Genomic DNA, 24009 nt, shown 5'->3' with positions numbered 1-24009 from the left:
AATTCTCACCCCATAGATTAGTTTTTCCTGGGTTTGAACCTTCTGTAAGTAGACTCATACCGCATATATTCTTTTCTGTCTGGCTTCTTTCCCTTGTTGTGCTTTGAAGATTCATCCACGTGGTTGTGTGTGTCACATTCCTTTCAACTGCCAACTCGAATTCCTTGGATGGAAGTATCACGCTTGGTTTATCCATCTCCTATTGGATGGACATTTGGGCTGGTTCCAGTTTTTGGCTATTATGTATAAAGTTACTCAATGTTCTTGTACTAATATATATATTTTTTAAAGGAAGGATTCTTTTTTTTAATTAATTAATTAATTAATTAATTTATTTTTGGCTGTGTTGGGTCTTTGTTTCTATGCGAGGGCTTTCTCTAGTTGCGGCGAGCGGGGGCCACTCTTCATCGCGGTGCACGGGCCTCTCACTATCGCGGCCTCTCTTGTTGCGGAGCACAGGCTCCAGACGCGCAGGCTCAGTAGTTGTGGCTCACGGGCCCAGTTGCTCCGTGGCATGTGGGATCTTCCCAGACCAGGGCTCGAATCCGTGTCCCCTGCATTGGCAGGCAGATTCTCAACCACTGCGCCACCAGGGAAGCCCCTATTTTTTTAATATTCGTACAATGTTCTTGTACTAATATTTTTGTGGCTCTATGTATTCATTTCTGTAGACATAGTCCTAGGAGTGGGGTTCCTGGGCCATAGGATGGGTATATGTTTAACTTTATAAGAAACTGCCACAGAGTTCCCCAAAGTGCTTGGACCATTGCTGCCTCACCAGCAACATGTGAGAGGGCCAGTTGCTTCATTCCCTTGCCAGCGCTTGGGACAGTCTGTCATTCATTTGATCTATTCTGCTGGGTGGATAGTGATGATCACGGGGGTCTTAAATTTGTATTCCTCATAGTGACTGATGACGTCGAGGCCTTTTTCATGTGCTGATTGGCTATTTGGAGATCTTCTTTTGTGAAATGCCCGTTCAAGTCTTTTGCTCATTTTTGGTTTGCTTAGTTTCCTGTACCTAATTTAACCATCACTAACTTACCCCCAAGCTCTCTGGCAGAACCAGGAAGTGATCGTCCACAGTCCCAGTTGGACTGGCTGCTCAGCTGCCACCCTGGACTCGTCTTACTGTCATCCTGGGAAGCCCCTTCCCTCTCCCCTGTGCTAGGTCTCTGCTTCCTGGATCTGATTATGTCTTTGTTCTAATTTTAATCCCTCATTCTGGTGGCACACAGCCTTCAGGAGCTTCCTGTGGAAGGATATTTCGGAAGGAAAATTTTTGAGACCTGGCGTGCTTGAAAAATATCTGGATTGTACTCCACTTAATTGATGACCTGAATGGGGGTACAGTTACTTTCCCTCAGGCTGCTGAAGCATTGCTCCTTTGTCTTCTGGCTTTTCCAAAGTCGCTGGTGAGAAGTCTGAGGCCGTACTGATTTTTTTTTTTTTTTTTTTTTTTTTTTTTTGCGTTATGCGGGCCTCTCACTGTTGTGGCCTCTCCCGTTGCGGAGCACAGGCTCCGGACGCGCAGGCTCAGCAGTCATGGTTCACGGGCCCAGCTGCTCCGCGGCATGTGGGATCTTCCCGGACCGGGGCACGAACCCGTGTCCCCTGCATCGGCAGGCGGACTCCCAACCACTGCGCCGCCAGGGAAGCCCCGTACTGATTCTTGATTCTTTGTCATGTAATTCTTCTCTCCTCTTTGGAAGCATTTGGGCTCTTCCCCCTTTATCCTTAGGAGTTTTGAAATTTCACAAGGATGCATCTTATTGGGGAGTTTTTCATTCACTGTCTTGGGTCCTCTTTTGGCCTTTTCAGTCTGAAAATGCTCATCCTTCAGTTCTGTACTATTTCTTAGATAATTTTCTCCCTACCATTTTCTCCATCCCCTTATTCTGGAACTCTTTCTGATTGGATATTAAATCTCCTAGACTGAGTCTCCTTCTCTTTCATAATTCATCTCTTTCTGAGGGATTTTCTTAAATTGATCTCCCAATTGTTTTATTGATATTTTTCATCTTCCTCTCTTATATTTTAATTTCCCAGAGCTCTTTTTAGATTTTCTAAATGTTCCTCTTTGTATCCACCTAAGAAATGGAATGACCGTGAATGGCTGAGGTACATCCATGAGGGTAGGCAGGAGGCCTGCTGAGGCAAGTCTGGTCAAGTATGTGAGTGAAGCAGGTAGGGTGCGAGACAATAGGGAGTGTTGGGACTGTGGTGGACTGGAATGTGGGCTCAGGACTGATGGATGTTTTGATCCTTTTTTTCTTTTTAATTAATTTATTTCTGGCTGCTTTGGGTCTTTGTTGCTGCACACGAGCTTTCTCCAGTTGCGGCGAGCAGCGGGCTACTCTTCGCTGTGCGTGGGCTTCTCTAGTGGTGGCTTCTCTTATTGCGGAGCACGGGCTCCAGGCACGTGGGCTTCAGTAGTTGTGGCTCACAGGCTCTAGAGTGCAGGCTCAGTAGTTGTGGCGCACGGGCCCAGTTGCTCCGCGGCATGCGGGATCTTCCTGGACCAGGGCTCGAACCCATGTCCCCTGCGTTGGCAGGTGGATTCTTAACCACTGTGCCACCAGGGAAGTCTGATGCTATTATTTCTGAAGAAAAGCTGGAAGTTTGGATTTTTGTGGCTTGTATGTGCCGGCAACTAATTTAACTTAAAAAAAAAATCAATGTTTGAGTCAAACAAAACCCGCAGGTCATATGTGACCTGTGAGACACTATTTTGTGAACTTCTAGTGTAGGCCTTCTAGTTTGCCAATCACTGTTACCTTCGTTCTCTTAACTTGTTTTGCACACAACCGACAAAGCCTCTTGCCAAAGGGCTGGTCATGGGTAGAACCTGTCTCAAGAATTAAGTGTTCTGTTGAAGGTTTTTTTTTTTTTCGCGATATGTGGGCCCCTCACTGCTGTGGCCTCTCCCGTTGTGGAGCACAGGCTCCGGACGTGCAGGCTCAGCGGCCATGGCTCACGGGCCCAGCCGCTCCGCGGCATGTGGGATCTTCCCAGACCGGGGCATGAACCCGTGTCTCCTGCATCGGCAGGTGGACTCTCAACCACTGCGCCACCAGGGAAGCCCTGTTGAAGGTTTTTATTTTTTAGTTGTTGTCATTTTAAAAAATTAATTAACTAATTATTGAAGTATAGTTGATTGACAATGTTGTGTTAGTTTCAGGTGTAAAGTAAAGTGAGATATATATTCTTTTTTACATTCTTTTCCCTTATAGGTTATTACAAAATATTGAGTACTATACCCTGTGCTATACAGTAGGTCCTTGTTGTTTATCTACTTTATATATAGTAGTGTGTATGTGTTACTCCCAAATTCCTAATTTATCCCTCCCCACCAGCTTTCCCCTTTGGTAACTATAAGTTTGTTTCCTGTCTGTGAGTCTGTTTCTGTTTGTAATTAAGTTCATTTGTATCTTTCTTTTTTTTTAAGATTCCACATATAAGTGATATGCTTGCCTTTCTGTGTCTGACTAGCTTCACTTACTGTGAAGCAGGTTTTAAAAAGCATTGGCTATTCGGTAGCTGTGGGAGTGTGCTGCTCAGACCTCCTTGCTGTGAAGTGTGCAGTTAGTTCAGCCTCCACCTCCCACTCCTTCCAGGCCCATCGGCGTGTTGGGGCTGAGCCACCCTCTTCCCGAGCTGCTCCTGGAGATGACTGAGCCCACAAATAGGGGACCAGAGCCAGGCACGCCTGCCTGACACAGAGCAGCACACTTTGCCCTGGGCTCCCCACTATCCTGGCTGAGACTTTCTCAGAGCTGCCCTGCGGTCCTACTCAGCCCTCCTTCCTTCCCTCTCTCCCTTCTCAGGTGTCAGCCCCGCACTGCGGTCTGAGGCTCTACCTGCCTGCTTCTTCTTTCCACTTGATCCTTCACAGTGTTTCTTCCAACAGATCTCTCGCACTTTTAATTCTGTCTCTGCCTTCCCTAACTGGCCCAGCTTCCGAGGCCCCAGGCCCTGGAAATACAGGTGTGTAGGTGCTTCCGGTGCTGCCTATGGAGGTCTGTGTTGAAAGTCCAAGGTTGAAGGAACCTCAGGGCAGCTACAGCTGGCAGAAGGGGCCTCAGAGGGCAGCTGGCCCCATTCTTTCTGTGTAGCTACAGTCACTAGGTGCCCGGAGATCCCCCTGCCAGGTGCTGGCAGCCATCTGAATGGCCCATAGGGACAGCATCTCTTCTCAGAGGTGCCGGGATAACCCAGGGTCTGGAGGGCCAGGAATTCTCTGCCGGTTTCCTGTTTTCTGTTAGAATGTAGGGTTATAGTCAGTGAGCTCTCTCACAAAGGGTCGGGGGAGGCTTCTCACCCCAGCCTTGCTTCTGGACAGTGGGGCAGTGGGGTTTGGTCAGCTGACCCCCTCCTGGGTCCTCCTCTGCATCTGTCATTGTGCTCCCCAGTAGACTGGCTTTCCTGCTGCACATCCTCCCAGGAGGATACACGATGATTTTCCCAATGACGGGAGCCTCTGGGTAAACGTTGAGTAACTCAGAAAGGCCGACGGCATTGACATGCTTGTGCGAGGGGTTCATAGTTCTTGGGCCATGCTGAGCTGAACTCTTCTTCCTAATCTCCCCTCTTCTAGAAATGTGAGTTCAGTGCTAAGGGAGAGGTGGACCTCAGCGTGACCCCAACGTTGGATAAGCTGGGGGGAAGGAGATGCAGAGCTGTCAGACAGCAGCTTCTCTTTATTCTCATATCTCTTCTCACTCTCCATTGACACTTTTGCAATCAGGGTCATCTGACCTTGGCTGTTGGGAGTGGGGGATTGGAGTTGTGTCAGCTTCTGGGGAGGGAGCCTGCTTCCACACCCCTCCCTTCCCCCCCAACCCCCAACCAGGGTTCAGTGGATAGAATGGAGCAAGGGAGGTGTGGCAGGGCATCATAGACCCTCCTAGGAAAGGATGGGGCAGCTTATCCCTTCTGTGCTCCTGACAGCTTATCCCTTCTGTGCTCAGGCTTGCCCTGCTGGGTGAGTGTGAGCCTCAATGTGAAATGAGTTTTTCCCTAACTCCTCTGTTCAAGAACTGCCCCCATCTTCAGCATCAAAAGTGTGGAGAAGTTTCTACCCTGCCGGGTCCTCCCCAGCATTTGTCCTGCAGAGGCGGGCGCCAGCCCGTGGGGACCACGGACCTGGAGGGCTTCAAGGGCAGTGGGCCTGGCAAGCCTGGAAGACACTCTTTATTTTAAAGGTGCTATTCTTGGTCTGCAAACCCTAGTGAGTCCACTAGCGTTTAGCAGATTGGCCCCACTTCCTCTGAGAAGGCATTTGGACCCTATCCTGGGGCTCCATCTCATTCCTTTGTGCCTTTCATCGTTTCCCTTTTTAAAAATACATTCCTCTTCATTTCAGCTGAGTCATTTTCCTCCCCCTCCTTCTCTTCTTGACAGTCCCGGGAGCCGGAAGGAGCCCGGTCCCAAATCCTTGGCTATTCCAGGCCAGATCTTTTCCAAATGTCCGACTCTCAGGAACCTTGGCATCCAGTGGAGTGGGCTCTGGCCCCAAATCTCTCTCCTCCCTCACCTCGGTCAGTCTCTGCTTTCTTTCTCATTAAGGAGTTTATGAACCGGCTTTTCTGTGGGTCCCTTGCCTTGAGGTTTGCAGAGAGAGATCCTGGCAGGAAGGCCCTCTGCTCCCAGCGTGTTGGTTGCTGCCTGGCCCAACCTACCGCTTGGAGCTGCTCAGGGGCTACTCTCCCACCCTAGAGAGGGTCCCCACCTAGTTAGGCTCTGCCCCCTTATGCCTGGTTCAAATTCCCACTATGTGGGGCTGACCCCTCTATCCTGGCCATAGAATACTTTGTACCTGCCTCAGACAACCGCCAGGACAGTGGAAAGGATGGGGCAGCTCATTCCTTCTGTGCTCTTGACTCTAGGCTCAAACCTTCCGAAATGGCCAGGAGGAATAATCCCCACTGTTGACATGGCATCCATGGTCTTCAGAGCATCTCCTGTGTATTGTCGCTTTCGTATAGCTTCAGTCATTTCTCCTCACTACCCAGTGTGAGGGAAGCTGTTAGTTTCCTTATTTTGTAGCTGAGGAAACAGGCTTACAGAGTTTAACTGATTTGCCAAGATCTCAGGGTCAGTCCTGATTTATTTTTTCAGTCATTATTTTTTTTTAAAAAAGAGATTTACCGGGTACAAGACAAGTAAGTGTCTGGATCAATATTATGTCTCCTGACTCTAAAATTATTAGACTTCCCAGTGACTTTTAATTCTGACACCCACTCACTGACTCTCTGACATGTCAGTGCCCCTTACAAGGACACAAGGTTATATTTCCTTTAGGAGTTAAAGTGAATTGAAACTTATCTGATTTGACAATTTGGGATCCTTTTAGGACAAGAGGTTTCATTCATTCATTCATTCCCACTGTGTGATGGCCGGGCCTCTGGAGAGACATGAAACTGTGTGCAGAGGTCAGTGTCTGCCCTTGTGACAGTCATTACCAAGGATGAACTTCAAACCCTAGTTTAGATCTGCAGAATGTGCTGTAAAATCCTCCAGTCTGTCTTGGGGAAGCCAGTTACCATGGAAGAAGGGAGACTAACCACCCTGAGACAGCCATGGTTTGGGGGGCCTCGGGGGATGAGGTGTCACATGGAGAGGGAGAGAGAGAGAAGGGGATGAGGTTGGGGGCCAGGAGTACTGAGATGCCATCTTAAAGGGCCCATCCATCCATCTGGGAAGGCAGCTGACGCCATCTGCAGAAGAGACCAACTGCCCAGCAGAGCCCTTTCTAAGTTTCTGACCCACAAAATTGTGAGCAAAATAAAATCATCGTTTCAATCTACTAAGTTTTGGGGGTTGTTGTTAACATTGCAATAAACAACCGGGACAAAATTCCAGGGCCTGGTCATCCACCCTGCATGAAGCCCTCTTTGGTGCCCCCAGTCCTCTGCTGAGTATTCTGCATGACTCACCAGGGCAAGCAGGCAGGTGGTCTCCATTCTTATTAGGTTGTCACTTCTTTTTACCTGGCCACTCCCCCTTAGCTTCAAGAACTATAAACGATCCTGGAAACTCTCCAATGGAACATGGAGCTAGCCGATTCTCCTCGGCACCTTGTGAACAGTTGCCCTGCCTCTGAGAATTCCTGGAGGGGCTTCTCTTGTCTTTCCCATGCTTTAGTTCGCCCAGGCAGACCTGATGTTACATGGTGGTAGGTGGGAATACACCCTCGAGTGCCAGGAGGCTTGGGTTCTCTGGGACATCAGAGTTCATCCTGGAGGGGCTCGTTCCACGCATAAGCTTAGGTTGGCTTTGTGGCTTTTATTCCCCCCATTCTCTTCAGTGAGTGACTTTTGAGTGTGTGTTCTTTCTGGGGAGTGATAAAAATTGAACTGCTTATGCTAGCAGCCATGCATGACTCCCAGCTCAAAGTTAGTATTGCTCTTTCCTCCTTTTTCGCCCCCCCCCCCGCCCCCCTGCAAATACTTTTACATAAAACGTGTTCTCTGGACAAGGCTTGTCCCCTCCTCAGTAGGGTGCTTTCTTTTTTTTTGACTTTAGAATAAATTCAAATTTCCGTCTCCAGATTGCGGGACCCACAATTGCTCCTTTTGGAAACTTTGCTTAAATACTAGCATGTTTGGAAGATCTTCTAACCCTCCCACAGCCTCGTCATTCCTGAACCGGTGGACTGGAGCAGTCCTGAAGGTTGCGGGGAGGCAGCTGCATTTCTGAACTCGGGGGAATTAAACCCACATTTTCACATCAGGGTTGATGGATGGTAAGGCAGCGCAGGGTGAGCCCTGCCACCCCCTGGAGCTAGCTAGCCTTGCGATGGGCTCTAGGCAAATTAAGATGCCTTTGAGACTCAGTTTCTTTCTATGTAAAATAAGGCTCAGAAATAATACCTGTAAAGCACCAGGCAGCGCCTGGGGCACATAACAGATCCACAAGAAACTGCAACGATCACGATGAGGGTGATGACAGTGGTGAAGATTTCAGGGAAGCCTGACGTCTCAGGCAGTGCCGGCGATCGGGTGGGTTTAGTGGAGACAACTCAATATACATGGTGACACAAGCCAGCCACTCCCCAAATGATTTCCTCAGGGACACTTGAGAAGCACCTTAAAAAAAAAATTACCCACATGCACAGAAAAGCGATGAGATGCCGTGATTTTCCTGTTCTTCCTTTAACCTGAACCAAAATCTGAGTCTTTGCAGAGAGGAAAGGTGAGAGCATCAATTTTCCTTTCCGTTCTAAAGCAGAACTCCTCAGAGGCCTGGTGCTATAAAGCTAAGAGTATAATTTATTCTTCCTCTAAGCCCTGTGTAAAATAGGAAGAATACTGACTTGTTTAAATTTAAAAAGAAATCAAATGTGGAGAATCTAGGCCTGAAGTGGGGGAAAGCATGTGGGCTTAGAGTCACACATCTGGGTTTGAGTTCAGACCCCGCCCCCCTCACTAGCCACATGGTTTGGGAGAAGTTGCTTTACTTTTCTATACCTTGGTTTCTTCACCTGTAGAATGGGGATAAGACCTGCTACTTGTGGGACATACTGGGGATGAGATTACGTATGCAACGTGCCTAGTGTGGTCCTGGGCACATAGTAGGTATGCCAATGGAGTAAATCAGGGACTCCAGCTCTATTGTGTTGAGGAAGAGCTGGGGAGCAGGCTTCCCTGCCTGTGCAGAGCCACTGAGCTTTTATTCCGGTGGCGTCCACTGCAGGCTCAGTCTGAAAGAAGGGGTGGCCAACTCCAAGGTCTGTGCACTCCAGAGGGAGATGTGAGGACCAACCTGATGGCCCTGGGCTGGTCACAGGAAGCTCATCCTCCTCTTTGTCTGGGTGATCCAGGCAGGGATTTTTTTTTTTTTTTTTTGCGGTACGCGGGCCTCTCACTGTTGTGGCCTCTTCCGTTGCGGAGCACAGGCTCCGGACGCGCAGGCTCAGCGGCCATGGCTCACGGGCCTAGCCGCTCCGCGGCATGTGGGATCTTCCCGGACTGGGGCACGAACCCGTGTCCCCTGCATCGGCAGGCGGACTCTCAACCACTGCGCCACCAGGGAAGCCCCAGGCAGGGTTTTGAACAGAGTCCCTGTGATGGAGGAGAAGCCCAGGGCGGTCTTCTTCCCTGGGTTCCCCTCCCTGTAAACTGAACATCCAGAATTTAAAAAAAATCTTTATTGAAGTATAGTTGATTTACAATGTGGTGTTAATCTCTGCTGTACAGCAAGGTGACTCAATTATACATATAATATATATTCTTTTTTCATCTTCTTTTCCATTATGGTTTATCACAGGATACTGCGTATAGATCCTTGTGCTACACAGTAGGACCTTGTTGTTGTCTTTTTTTTTTGTCTTTTTTTTTTTGGCAACACACAGCTTTCAGGATCTTGCCCTGAACCTGGGCCACCACAGTGAAAGCCCGGAATCCTAACCCCTAGGCCACCAGGGAAGTCCCAGGACTTTGTTTTTCATCCATCCTATATATAATAGTTTGCATCTGCTTATCTCAAACTCCCAATCCTTCCCTCCCCCAACCCCGTCCCCCTTGGCAACCACAAGTCTGTTCTCTATGTCTGTGAGTCTGTTTCTCTTTTGTAGATATCTGAACATCCAGCATTTAAAATGGACTCAAACCCCACTTGCTCACAGCCATCTCCCTTGGCCCATCCAAAGCCCTCTCAGACAATAACGCTACTCAAGGGGAAGTCAATTATTTAAAACCTTTATTAACGCTTGGAGAAAGATAATGCAATGTGACAATGTACAGGTCCTGCTGCCTAAATCCATAACAGAAACAGATATTATGACTTAGCAAGCTCACGTGGTACCAATGTTGAGATCGGATGAGGGTTGTTCTTCCTTAGGAAATGGGCCCTGGAAGCATTGTTTTCCCATGTTGTTCTAACGAAGACTTTTCCTTGGTTCGAGTTGAAATTTCTCTCCGTGTGTGTGTGTGTGTGTGTGTGTGTGTGTGTGTGTGTGTGTGTCAAAGTATGACTATAGCTCTGGGCTGGCGTTTTCTATTTTAGTTTTGAGTGTTAGCATTTCACTCTACTCAGGCCTCTCACTTCAGAATAACAGGACTATTTATTGATACAAAGGAGAGGTGTTTGGATCATCTTGTTAAGATGCAAGGCTCAAAATAAACATCATATCTTTATTTGGAATCCACATCCTTCCTCAAAGGAAGGCTCAAGAGCAAATTTGTATGAAGTACGAAGCCCCAAGTTCAGGGCCTATTTTTAAGGATGACTTTGCTTACATTTTAGATTGTACAAATGCCTCTGTCCATGCTTACAGGAATTTGGATTTTCCTCAGTTTTGAGATAAAGAATCTCAGCAATAAATACGATTGTAGCCTTTAAAACATTAGGAACCAGAATGCAAGGATTTCTACCTGACTTTTGAGAAGAAACAAAACAGTGGCATGAAAAATATACAACAGAGATCAGGGAGGCGGTTCAAATCAACACAGTAAGCAATTTTATGCCTTGGGGGAAAACACTGAGATAATAAATACAAATGACACATATTTACAATAGAAGCAACACATGGGACGTCAGGAGCGAACACGAAAAACAGTTACACTGAGGAAAACGTAAAAGTGATGCCTTTCCCCCATCCAGCCCAGGAGCCGGCGAACAGATGAACAGCTGACCCAGCAACGCGAGAGAATTTGTTATTGCTTCAGCTTTTGAGTGATGTAAGGAAAACAGTCCACGTGCTGCGTGGCTTGAGACACGTTCTCAAGGCATAAGCAGTGAGGGCATCCACCGCTTACGTTCGTGGCTTGAACATAAACCGAACACGGTTTATGTTCGGTTGCCATGGCAGAGCCTGACACACTGGTCCTCCTCCCTCCGAGGGCAGAGCCAGATTAAGTGCACGGTCTCCTCCTCTTTCTGCAGCTCTAGCTCTCTCTAGGTGCTTCTCCCAGCCTTTTGTCCCCCTCCCCCGACACCCAAATGGTTTCTTTCCCACATGGATCATGAAAGATTGGGGAAATGACGCTCCGGCACCGGCACCGTGTCCTGGCAGCAATGAGATTGGATTTGGGTTATATAAACACTAGCTGTGCTTTGGGTGCGGGCATTCTGTGGAACAAATCATTTTCGAGTAGATAAATTTAGCTTCTTTATCTCTGGCCTCAGGTTGCTTTCAGGGAAAGCTATGAGCTGATGTAAATGGAGGATGCATACTTTTTTGCCCAGTCACTAGAACAGCAGTCAGCAAACCCAGGCCCAAGTGCCAAGTCCAGTTGGGTCCCTGTTAAATAAAATTTTAATGGCATGGAGACAAGCCTATTTGGTATGTGTTGTCTACGTATGTCTGCTTTCAGGCGACAAAGGCTTAGTTGAGTAGCTGCAACAGAAACCATGCAACCCGCCAAACCGAAAATAGTGTATTCCCTGTCTGGACCTTTATAGAGAAGGTCTGCCGACCCCTGCTCTAGAAGGACCTGGCCCAGCACATCCATCCACTCCTTGCAATACTGGGCTCCTGTCTGAGTACTGGCTGCAAGAAAGGATAAGCTTTAATTTGTGGCCTGTTGGGAAAGAGAAGTAAAGTCCTATCTCTGAAACCTCTTCAGTAACCACAAGACATCCACTGCTGACGATTTCTGTTCTAATCTTCTCCCTGTATCTTTCCTTCTGTCTCTCCTCTCTGCCTTTCTTTTGTTTACTCTGACTCCTTTTCTTATTGCTAAATTTTCAATCTGGATCTGGGAAATCTCGTCCCTCAGCGATTTTCAGCAGTCTCCTCCATTTGTGCAAAAGGTCGGCATTCCTTGGTGAAAATTACTGAGTAGTCCTTCTGTGTTCCCCTTTTCCATCCTCCAGCGCGGAGAGGCCAGCTTTCCAACTTGGCCTCATGGAATCCAGGGTGTGGTGCTTTATCTGTCTTGGCTGAGGTGAGATACCGAAATGCAAAAGGAAGTCTGTCCAATGCACTCCTCCTGTGTGCATTTTCCTCCAGGTGTGGCTTTGCCCTAAGTGGCAATGAGCCCACGTCAGGCCGTCAGATGTACGGCTACACTGCTCTTTGATTCCTTTTAAAATAGCACTAAAAACGATTCAGCCCCCAAAGATGGGTTGTTTTTTGTTTTCCCTTGAGCTGGTTTTAATGACCCAGTTGCTTTGTTTGAAAGCTATTTATTTAGACGACAGATAGGGAGATGTAATTGGATAAATAAAAAAAAAAAGTGAAATCGAGACTTGAAGCAGTGGTTAAAATACAAACACACGGGGGCCACTCCCTCGGACAGGATGCCCCAGACAGAACAATGGCTCAGAAATTACACTTAGAACCCTCACCCGCCCCTTCCCAAGTTGCTCCAAACCTCAAGGTCCCATGCAAGAAACTGGATTTGGTTTGGCCAAGCACCCACACGGCCCCTGCTTCCTCTCCACCCTTCTCCCGATTCCCAGGGAGATTTTCACACCCACTCCTAAACCGGAATCCAGCTGCCCTCCACCAAGACAGCACCAGAAGCTGCGGTCTGGGCCGCGATCCAGCCCCGGGGGTCACCCCCGCCCCTCCCCATCGCCTCCCACAGCAGAGGGAACCGCAGGCTGCCGCCCAGGGGCTCCGCGGATGGAAAGAAGGCAAAGTTGCAATGAGGACGCCGGGTGGCTCCCTCCCTTCGGGATGTGCCGGTGCGGGACCCAGCGGGCACAACCGAGCCCTCGCTGCCGCCCAGGGAGTCTCCGCTTCACCTGTCCATGCCGCTTACATACACCTCCATCAAGTCCGCAATCCCCATCACATCCTGCGTGTGACATCCCCCCTCTTTAATGGCAAATGTTTTGGAATGTCCAGAGAGAAGAAAATGGACGGCGTGGAGGAAAGATTTCCCGGCCGGGCCTTTCGTTTCACCTCCGGATATCAGAATACTCAGACTGTTCATCCTCCCACTCGCTGCTTCCAGAAGTTCCCTGGGCCCCGTGGCCGGCCGCTCTGCCCCGGGTGTGGGCGTTTGCGTGGCTCTTGCTACCTCGCTCGCCCTTGGCACCTCGGCGGGTCTCCTGACTGCTGGGCTCCGAGAGGTGGTGACCTGCTTCGCCGTGGTGGCCCCTGGAGACCTTGGCCCTGTGGCCCTGGAGCTGGCGCTCGGGAGGCGCCGTGGGAGGCCTCTGGATGGCCGACGTGCAGAAACTCAAGATGGAGCACAGGCTTCCCCAGTTCTGCTCACACTGAGCCTGGACGCTGTGCGTGATGGCCTCCTTCACCTCCTCCCCACAGGTCAGCAGCAGGTTCACCAGGTCCACGTAGGGTCTGGAGATTGAGAGAGAGACCCAGGATGCGGTACGCCTGCAGAGGGCAGGACCGATATACCAGGGGAGAGGGACGTGACCAACGCTCGGCTTGGGTTTGGTTTGGTGGACGATCTTTCTGGAACTACCTGAAGCCTATTCTTTGGAGAACTGGTCTCAACCAACATTGACTGGGTGGCCATTACGTACGGGGCTCCATGCCAGGCATTGGAGAGAACTGGAGGCTGGGGAGAGAGCCTACCACAAGATAAAGGGCCAGTGAGGGACTTCCCTGGTGGTCCTGTGGTTAGGAAGCCGCGCTTCCACTGCAGGGGACCGGGTTCGATCCCTGGCTGGGGAACTAAGATCCCGCATGCCATGCACAAATAAAAGGGCCAGGGACAATTCACAGGTGCATATGCTAGAAGTCTAGGAAGAATCTCTGGGGAGGGGGGCCAAGAATGCCAGCTGTGTGAATAAGACGGCAGGGGAGCTCTGGGTCTGTTTAGGGTGTGCTAACTAGGAGGGTTTTAGCAGGAGTGGAGCTGGGTCTTGGAGCCAGTGGAGTACTTAGGCAAATGGTGAAGGGCCTTGAATACCAAACTGAGGAGTGTTTATGGCAGGGAAGCGAGGTTGGCTGGCTTTGCACTGGGTATCCTTCTCCTAGGTGAGCTTTGTACGTGAGGCTCCCAAAACACCATCTAACCCATGGTCCGTGTTTGCCCCTGGTTTGGGCTCATGGTGATAAAGGGTGTTTTGGGAAGTTTCTGGGTGCACTCTCCTCTGTATCTGGAGGAGTCCGGAACAGGCAGAGAAGGGTGGCAGGATGTGAATTCCCACAGAGCTCTTCCGCTCCTTGGTAGCAGAGGCCGAGGTGGGGGAGTGGCTGTCTAAGCACCTCTATGCTTCCAATCTGCGCTTCCCCACAACGGGAGATGAGGGAGGGGAGAGCTGGCTGACAGGGGTCTACGTGCTTGGGACGAGAGCCAGCTGTCTGTGAAATAAGCACGCTGGGATCCCAAGGGGAGGGCCAGTTGCTCAGGCCATCCCAGCTGCCCCGGGGTGTTCTTTAGGAAAGTGCTGGATGACCACGTCATGCAAACCTTCCTCCTGAGGGTGGGAGGTGTGTGCAGACAACTGGAGCAGTGTGCCTGCTTCTTATATTTTGGGGCCCAGCTGGCAAAAGTTACCCCCCGGCAATGGGCTGTCCTGGCCCACTCACTGGCCTTTTTAAGATCCCCAAGGCGGGAGAGGGGTATGGAGTGTACCACGTGGCTAACCAGCTTTCTTAAGCAGTCCTCACTGGCAGAATTTCTGGCTATCTCTGATCAGGAACATTGAAGCTCTGGGCCATCCTTTGGGGCAGGAAATCACTCTGGAACATGAGATCATTTGTAAGAAGAAGAAAAGAAGAATTTTTTTCCTCTGCGAGCCTGGACCACCTGGGGGGCTGCATTATAGCCCATTTAATCTTTTCTCTGCAAGTTGACAGTTGTCGCCAAGCAGGAAGAGCAGATTGTGTTTTGAGACTTGTGAAGTAGTTTACTGCCATTTTTATGAATTAGTCCTCAAGTTGTAATTGAGTGAACTGTCCTCATTTCATCGATATAAAAAAGGAGACGAGGCGGGTGTGTGTGTGTGTGTGTGTGTGTGTGTGTGTGTGTGTGAAAGTGGCTTTGGAAGCTTCTGGGCTGGGAAGGCCTGGGGCTGGGCTGAGAGTGGAGAGGAGGACTGTTTTGGCTGATAGAGATCAAGCTGCCTTTTAAGGCCTCCTTGATGCCTTCAGAGTCAGAGAGTCTGGGCACGGCTGATGGGCAGGGTGCTGGAACTCTCTAAGGCAGGCCCCTAACTGTGACGAGGACAGCAATGACCCAAGGCTGCTTGAGTTAAGAGATGAGGGCAAGGGGCAACACAAGGGACATGCTCCCCGCAGGTCTGTTTCCTTCCATCTTTTGAAAACTAGCAACTGACTGCCTCAGGGAGGTCAGGGTCACCGAGTATATCTGCTAGAGCAGCGTCGGGATTTTAGCGCCCGATCCTACCTGCCACCCCCTGGGGCTAGATGGGCAAATCGAGGAGGCTGAGCATCTGTCCTTTTGGGACGCTCTCCTTCACGTTTCTTTCCCCAGAGCAAGGGGAGGGCCCTCTTGGGAATGCACAGACTGCCTCTTGGCCTCCTTCGCCAGGGCGTCCTGCCCACCAGATGAGCTCTCCGAATCCCGAGGCGGTCCCGGAAGGCTAGCCCACGCTCTCTTCTGCCCTCAGCGCTGTCGGCTGGGGAGAAAGCTGTGAACTGTGGGGAGGGCTGTGTGTTCATCTAAGCTTGTTTCGAGCTGGCATGGTGCCTTCTCCGGCTGCTAGCTCAGCCCGTGTCTAATGACAAAGCCCAGCTCTCTCCACTGGGAGTCAGCAAGGCTAAAAGATTTTTTAAAATACTTGGAGCGGGACGTGGCTGGAGGCTGCCAGCACTCAGTGACAGGGTGTGTGGTGGCCAAGCCGTTGATATGGAGGAAGTGGGATGGGAAGGGGTGAGGGGAGCAGAGGGTTTGAAGGAAGTCCTTTTAACTGAACGTGTTTTGGGGTGAATGAGGATCAGGTCGAGGGATGCGGGTGACGTGCATTCTGGAGTGGCTATGATTTCCTCCTCTCTAGAGGGAAGAGCAAATTCAGTTTTCATTTTCTTATCTGTGGCCAGTGTCACACATTCTTAAATGGTCTTCTTGATATTTGGGGACTGATGGGATCTTTTGTGCCCAAATCAGTTCAGATAGTTAAACAACAAAAACCTCAGTTCAGCTTGAAGCACTAGCGGACGCAGTGTGTAGTCGTGGCTTCAGAAGGGAAGGTAGTGGGGATCTGTGGGGAGCTAGGGGTGCCGGCTTAGCAGGAGGCAAGATGTACTTGTAGGCAGCCACACTGAGAATTTGAGAAAATGGCCCAGGTTTGCTTTCGGGATGGACCACCAGCATTTCCAGAGCAGGCCTGGGTGGGGGCTATGTGTTGGCTCTAAATGATGTAAGGAGTCCTTTGGAAGTCAGGGTCCCGTGGCCCCATGGACCGTGTTTCCATAGAGGAGATGTCTGAAAGCCACAGTACTTTCCCTCTCCTTAAATTCAAGGTGGGGAGGGTGGCAAAAAACCTCAAAACCTTCAGTTTCCCCACAGAAGACGTTTCTCCAGAAAGATAAAGTCTTCTTGGCTCCAAAAAGGTACCATAGAATTAAAAACAAGTGCCCCGTCATCCACGCTTGAGGCCAATAAACTATCTCTAAAGGATGATAGTGGGCTGAGGACAAATGAACTTCATGAGTTTCTCAGCCATGGGGTGTCTGCCTCTTGCAGGGGCACCTTGAAGGAAGGAAATTTCCCAGTGCTTTGCCAGTGTAATGGGGCTGTTTCTAAGAAAAGGGAAAAATCCCGCCACATTTGGGGACCACTGAGCCTTTAGCTGGTCTAGGGGGGGAGAACGCAGCCTAGGCTACAAGGAGGTTTGAGGTCTATTCCCGACAACTGGCTTCAGAATCACCAATTCCCAAGTTGAAGAGTAGGAATTAAACCTCAGAGTAAGACCTTTAACCACTTAGCTTCACTTTCTTCCTCTGTTATATGGGGACGGTATTCTCTGGCTTGTGGCACTGTTGGGAAAGATAAATGAGATAATCCAGGCAAAGTCTCTGGCCAAAGGGCCTGGCCCACTGAGAAAATGATAGTTATTGTTATTGCTATTGTTGTTGATGTTATTGTTGCTTTGTTTTTCTCTAGGGATTTGGAAGAATAGAAAATATTTTATCAGGCATTAGTGTAACTCAAGGAAAAGCCACATCGGTTTGCTCTTGGCAAGAGCTGCTGGCAGAGATTCACGGTGAATCTTATAATTCTAACACCGCACCAAGGGGTGCTGCAAGATACCTAGAGCCTCATAATCAAGTGGAAAGTGACAGGTGACGGTTGCTGTCCTCTGTGATCTAAGTGGTGTATGTGGGGGTGGGGAGTGGCCTGTTTAGCGACATAGCTGGGGGAAGCCATGGCACAAACTAAGGAGCAAGAGTTCATAAAATTGTACTGATTTGGCTCAACGAGTCACTGTGTAAAGACTAACAGTGCTATGACTTGTACTGGGCTGCTTAGCTAGTAGCTTCCTCTCTAAGTCCCCAAGGAAGGCGCCATTGTAACCTTCAGGGGCTACTGTGTTAGAAGCAACTATGTACCCACATGCTTTACTACTCTGCAAAATTTAGGATCCCATAGGGATGTTTTTTAAGGAAGGAGACGTCCTGGGTTTATGATCGAATTGCAAGTCTTCCGATAAGTACGTTCCTATTTCCTCACTTTGGCATAAAGGCGTTTAGCTGATTAAAGTTTTTGTCATTTGTTTTGCATTTTCTCTGGGAGGGCGTTAATGTTAGAGAAGGTGAATCGGACCTTCTAAAGGAAAGGAGAGCTTATGGAGGCAGGAAAAAAAGCGATTGGTTCGTAAGGGTGTAAGTTCTGGAGCCCGACCGCCTGGCTCCTTATCCTGGCTTTGCCTTTCATTGTCTGTGCAACCTTTACCGCAGTGAACCTCAGTTTTCTCATCTGTAAAATGGAGATGAGAATGGTACCCAGCTCACGGCGCTGTCATGTGGATCAAGTGAAAAATGCATATGAAGCCCTTAGCACAATACCTGGCACTTAGTACACGCTCAGTATATATTATCAGCTCTCGGCCGTCTGCCGGGGCACCTGCACGGCTACCTGGAACACTCAGCACCATTGGGATCTGGCTGAGGGGAAGACGAAAGGTATTTCCGAATTCTACACATCTCACGCTCGGTGAAAAGATTTCCTGTGGCTACTGCTTAGGATTTGGAAACCGATGGTGGAAATTTCTTTTGCTTTTCCTGAAGGCCAGCTGGAAGGGGACTCCCAGGGAGTCAGTGCGCAGCTTTCTGAGGTAAACCACAGCCTTCCCAGTTTGACAGGAGAGTTCAGCCTCTACAAGCCAGCCCCTCAAACCGAGGAAGACTCTCCTCCAGCCCCAGCAGGCCTCCCCTTCCTCTATCCTAGTTGCACCATTCCGTTCCCCCCCACCCCCCTGCCCCCAGAGGGCAGCACTCACTCGTGCAGCAGTAAGTCCTTGAAGTGGATCATCTCCACCATCACCCGGGTGTTCTCCTGGGCGGCAGAGCACAGGTCGTGCTTGAGGTAGCATTCCCTCTGTAGCTGGAACACCATCTCCCTGATGGCCGGGCACTTCCGGCTTATGCAGCCGAATCTGTGCCGCAGAGCGTGGGCCTTACACTTCAAGGCATCTTTGATGAAGGACTTGCCCTGAGAGCAGAGGGGACAGCGGAGGGAGAGGGGGGCGGAAGAGACCAGTCCTTGTTACACACTTCGACTTTTTCACCCTTTCTGGGCTTACAAGGGATTTTTCTGACAACTGAACTCCAAGGCCCTGCCGCACACAGACACCCTGGCAGGTGACAGGCTGAGGCTACATCAGGAGGTCCGTCCAGAGGGACGTGATACCCCCGCATTCGGGAGACAGACGCATCGGCCTCCTTCCTCCTGGCGCGCTCTGCTAGCCTTCCTGGTCCTGGGCCACCCATGACCCTCCATCCTCAAGGCGGCCCACTGTTGGCCGTTCGGTGGCAACGCTTCTGGAACACAGAGGGGAATTTGGCCAGGCATAAATCCAGAACTCCTTGGTGGCGCTCAGCAGGAGTTTTTCTCAAGTAGAAGGTGCCTGCTTGTCCAAATCTCACATCTCTCCCCTCGTTCCTTCTAGGGATGTCAAGATCCGGTGCTAGCTGGGCCTCCCTTCTCTGTCTCAGTGCCTCCTGCCACCCCCAGCCCATACTCTCTCTTGTCTCCTCCTAGCCTTTAAGGAGGAGCATTCTTTTTCCTTTTTGAAAGCAATTCGACTCCTTGAAACTGTTAGGGTTATTGCCTCTAAAAGGCCCGCCTGGCACACTGCCTGGCAGCATCTGGGGCCTGAACTGCCCGACTGACGGCCCCTCCCCCATGCTCCCAGCCTCCGAGTGGCGAAGGCAGCCAGGCATACATCTGGCCTACAGTCCTCTTTCTTGGCAACCCCATTAGATCGCTCTTATCCTAGAAAGGAGACAGCTGTTCGGGGTGTGGCGGCGAGCCCGGGCCGGCAGCTCCCTTATCAACCTCTCGGGGCAGAGAGGCACTGTGGGATACCTACCCAGGGATCCCCGCACCCCGCTTACTATAGAAACAAGCTGTCGTTGGAGAGGTCACCCCCTGTCTTTTCAGACAGGCCCGGACGTACCGGAGTTGAGAAAGTAAATGGGTTTAGGTTGGAAGTGGGAAGCCAGCCAGCATGTTTATTTCAGTTCTCTCCTTTAGAAGCAGTTGAAATGTCTACAGATAGTGTCTGATCACTGAAAAACCACCTCCCCGTAGCCCCCTTTCCTCTGACTCTCCAGTGGGAGCCAAATAGGATGGAGGGTAGGGTGTGCCAGTTTATTAAGTAGTTATGGCCTGAGATCTGACTTGAAAGGGATGCTTCTAACTTGAGAACAGACTGCTGTTGGTTGAGAGAAAAAAGGAAGATTAATTTATGCGAGGGCTGCAGTAATACGTTCTTGGTATTCTTCCCTGACATCCTGTGGGATTGCCCTGAAACACACATCTTTCCTCCGGATTTCCTAGTACGTTTCCTAATTCCAGTTAATCCAGAAGGGATGCTTTATTCGGGAGTCTCAAGGAGTTCAAACGTTCTACTCCTCTTTCCTTCCCCGGTTTCTGTTTCCCCTGCTGCCACCCCACATCCTCTGTAGGGGAGGCTGCCAGCCCCGTCACATTGCTTTCTGGTTCCCAGGCGTTGCTTTGTCAGGCTCTCTACAGGATGTCAGTACACGGTGACTGGCGATGTCCATAAATCACACCTAAACTGTTGGCCTCATCCAAACACTGTCATGGCTCGCCAGTGAAATGGGAGAGGAAGTCTGTAACAACTAGGGGGCACTTCATAGTGCACATGTGGGCTGGGGAGGACATGAAGGAGATGAGCCTAACGCTACACTCCATCGGAAACGTGTTTGGATCGTGGGTACTGGAGCCATGAAGTTGCTTGTTGGGTTCATTTCCCGCCCACACAGCAACTGAGCTTTACCCTGGGGACCCTGGGATAACTGAAGTGGGTCAGGCGCCCTGACTATATTTATTATATAGAGCAGGACTCATTCAGGGTTCCGACTTTTCGGGTTGGGAAAGGAGGATCTGCTACTTAGGAGGGAGAAAAGTCTGCTCTTCTGAAGGCCCTGATTTATCCATGCTACCTGCCCACATGCCCTCAGAATTTATTTATTTATTTATTTATTTTTGGCTGCGTTGGGTCTTTCTTGCTGCGCGTGGGCTTTCTCTAGTTGCGGTGAGCGGGGGCTTCTCTTGTTGCGGAGCATGGGCTCTAGGCGTGCGGGCTTCAGTAGTTGTGGCTCGTGGGCTCTAGAGCGCAGGCTCAGTAGTTGTGGCGCACGGGCTTAGCTGCTCCGCGGCATGGGGGATCTTCCCTGACCAGGGATTGAACCCATGTCCTCTGCATTGGCAGATGGATTCTTAACCACTGCGCCTCCAGGGAAGTCCGCCACATGCCCTCTAGGAGACGATGAATTTCTACAAATTTTGTGTCTCTTTTATTCTTGAAAATAGCTTTCGGCATGGTCAGTTGGAGTCCCTGCCCTTCCCCCCTCAACCTACGCTCCTAAAGGTGATGGGCCTCGCAGACTGGGTTCTGGGTAGCCAGACATCCTTAGGTGTCCCTTAGAAGGTGTTTATTATTTATTATGACTTCTGTCTTCTCTGCTAAGAATCCTCAGATAAGTGTTCAACTTGGTCTCCATTCCACTCTGTGTGTGGAGACACAGTTGAAGAGTGGAGAAGGATTTAGCCTACATGACAGGTCCAGAAAGCTGAACTCCAGGAGTGGAGTGGGGAGTCATTGGCAGTCTGCTGCTCACCTAGAAGGTCTCTGGCAAGTGCTAAAACCCACCATGACCATCAGCTAAGAAAATCTGTTAACAAGTCTTTCCAACGAACGTTTCGATCACGCTACGCTAACACAAAACATTCTTGGCGCTCAATGTGGTTTTTTACCTGGGCATCGAATTTTCCAGCGTTGTGCAGAAAAGTCATGCAAATTCCATGTAAGCCCCGTATCTCACAAGAGTTGTTCTCGAAACATTCAAACACGCCACACCCCACATCGCCAGCGTTGACCAAGCAGTGCTGGATTTCCGCTAAAATGAGAATTACATACAATCATATTCAAAATTCTCAGCCACGCTGGGGAGTGCAGAGAGGCGGGTTGAAATAAAAGTAATGACTAAAAGAAGATTTAAGAGAAAAAGTTAGGAGTGACTATCTCAGGATCTAAAAAACCAGGGAAAGAAAATTTCATCACTTCATCTACTTATGAAAATGTATTTGTAAATATTTGTAAAAAAATTAGCCAAACCTACATTGCGAAAGTCGCAATCAGAGGTTAGGTCTGAACACTCCATTTTTCATCCTTCTCATCTTATTAAAGTATTGGTGGGAATACTTAGTCTGAAAGCATAAGATATTTCAGCTTTCTAAACCCACAGACAAAAATAAAATTTCAACCCATCCGCTTGCTCTTTCCTTTCTGTACTTCATCAATGAAATACCCTTCTCTACTTGGATGGAGCTGCTGCTATTAAATGAAGGCCATTTCCTTCCTGACCCCCAAATGAAAGCGTCCAAAAAGCAGTTTCAATTCAGCTTTATGATTCAACATCTAAAAATCAAAACAAAATTCCTATTAAGGCAGCGCCTCCAAACCGTCCGCATTAAAAATACCAGGCTGGGGAAGCTGCGGTTTGCAAGCAGGCTCGGGGATAGAGTCAGATGGGGGCTCGTCTGCAGAAACGCAACCTTCGCAGTTAGAGGCTCCTTTTAAACAGAGATCCGGGGTGAGGTGACGCTTCATCCCCTAGAATTCCCGCGACCCGGGAGTTTGCTGCCCCCCTTCGCAGAATGTGGCTCTAATTCGTCTCTGTGAAAGGACAGGCTGAGAGGGAGTTAACTGTCAGGCTGCCGCGCGCAAAGCCTGTCTTCCTTCCCTCCCCCTACCCAATTCCTTGACTTAAACCAACCACAAAATTACATCAGAAAAGTATATTTTGGAAGAAGGGCGGGGTCGGAGGAGATAATCCACATTCAGATTAAATCTGCGGAGAGAATGAGGGGCGTGTATTTATTGAGGGTCACCAACTAGCGAAAATCACGTTCGATTCTCAGGGAAAGCTCTGGGACTTTCCCTGAGGAGAGGGTGGGCGAGGGTCCTAGGATGAGCGGGGCGCGGGCCGCGGGTGCTGGCACCCGCCTACGGAGGTGGGAGCCTCCCGGATGACCCCACGCGCGGCCCCGGCGCGCCGGCCAGGAGCGCGCAGGGCCGCGATTCACGCGCTCCGGGCGTCGCTAATGGGCACTCGTGCATTCCTGCTCGTGCGGTGAGCGCACGCACGCCGCCCCCGGTTTCGCAGGCCCCCTAAATAAAGGGAGGGCCGTGAAGAGCGAAGGAGCTGTAGGCAGATTTTCTTCCTCTCCAGGAGGCTGGGAAAAGGGCCAGCCCCGAGCCCTGCACGCCTGGCTGTGCTCGGCAGCTTGTGGGTGAGCGGAGAGCCGGTCAAGCAGCTGCGGCGCACGGTTCGGGCCGTGTCACCATTTCTTCCCTTGCTGACCTGCCCTGGAGCGGGGGACGGCGGCAGCACCGCAGAGGTACGCTTTTGCGCCACCCGCCCCTACCCCTTCCGAAAGGAATGCCCCCTAAGGGGAAAGTTCAAAATGCAATTTGTCTCGCCTACAAAGTTCTCGGATGTCGGGCATCTTTTGAGGAAGGGGAGAAGCGGTCCTGCCGCGGCCCGCCGGCTGGGAAGAGAAGTTCTCCGGGTTCAGGGCGCAGCCCCGCTCCGGGGACCCTCCGTGCCTCCCGCAAGCCGGTCAGGATGGAGCAGGGAGCTTTGAACCGGACCGGGGACTCCGGAGCCGGCACTGGCCGCGTCAGACGCTGCTTCACTTACCCTCGACCCAGGGAGGACAGCAACAAGTCCTGCCCCAGCCATTTCATCACCCTGCCAGCACGTGCGGATTCCGGGCGCGCGGAGCCCGGCGCGGACCTCGCTTTGCCTCGCGCTTTCCTTTGCACGTCCTACGCCACCCCAAGAGTTTGCGCGGCCCAGGGTGGGCGCCCAGTTCCGGGCGAAGCGCCCGGGGCGCTCTGCGTGGGTGCCGGGTGTCTTCTCCCAGCAGCTCCCCGCCGCTGGGGCGCACGCACTTACCTGTGTTCTGCAAGGACAGGCGGCCTTTCTGCTGGGATCCCCTGTCTTGGGGGCCTTCGGGCGGATTGGTGGCGTCGGTCCCTCGCGCCGGGTCGAAGGTAGCCAACACCAAAGCCAGGGTCACGAACTGGCGCAGCCGCTCGGCACACATGGTTCTTGGTGTAAACCTCCCGCCCGGAGACCTGGATTCTTTGTGCTCCCCTCCTCCTCTTCCTCCTCCTTCGCCGCTTCCCCTCCTCCTCCCACTCTTCCTCCTCGCTCGCCTTTTCCCTCCTTGCGGCCGCGGCTCGGATAGAGGTTACCCAGCGCCCTCCCGTAGCTCTCTGGAGAGCATGTGACCAGGCCGTTAGCGGCGCCGCGAGTGCCCGGCAGTGGCAGGGATGGTGCCTCAAATATCCCTGGAAGCTCTGGTGTCACTTGAATGAAGGAGTCGAGCAGGTGTTGTCCCGGCGGCTGGACCAATCCGA

General features: G+C 50.8%; 1 protein-coding gene across 2 annotated transcripts; it reads right to left on the bottom strand.

Annotated features, from left to right (window-relative positions):
- Positions 1–12200: 12200 nt before the first annotated feature.
- On the bottom strand, positions 12201–23750 carry STC2 (stanniocalcin 2). Of its 2 annotated transcripts, none has more exons than XM_060006788.1 (4): positions 23543–23750; positions 21336–21478; positions 18331–18542; positions 12201–13291 (listed from the first exon to the last, which is right to left on the bottom strand). In XM_060006788.1, exons 1-4 carry the CDS (start codon positions 23691–23693, stop codon positions 12853–12855), a joined length of 945 nt encoding a protein of 314 aa, XP_059862771.1. In that variant the 5' UTR covers positions 23694–23750; the 3' UTR covers positions 12201–12852. The 2 variants fall into 2 exon arrangements, with proteins under 2 accessions (XP_059862771.1, XP_059862772.1); XM_060006789.1 differs by having other exon boundaries at positions 12201–13255.
- Between the last annotated feature and the right edge of the window lie 259 nt (positions 23751–24009).

Source organism: Delphinus delphis, chromosome 3 (genome assembly GCF_949987515.2).
Source record: "Delphinus delphis chromosome 3, mDelDel1.2, whole genome shotgun sequence".
NCBI lineage: Eukaryota > Metazoa > Chordata > Mammalia > Artiodactyla > Delphinidae > Delphinus > Delphinus delphis.
This window is presented reverse-complemented; position numbering and strand designations above follow the sequence as displayed.

Coding starts and splice junctions, on each gene's coding strand:
- STC2 (XM_060006788.1), bottom strand. CDS start 23,693: ATGTGTGCCGAGCGGCTGCGCCAGTTCGTGACCCTGGCTTTGGTGTTG. Junction 21,479..23,542: donor CCTGTCCTTGCAGAACACAG/GTAAGTGCGTGC, acceptor TTCTCATTTTAG/CGGAAATCCAGCACTGCTTG. Junction 13,292..18,330: donor AAGGACTTACTGCTGCACGA/GTGAGTGCTGCC, acceptor TGCCCTCTGCAG/GCGTACCGCATCCTGGGTCT.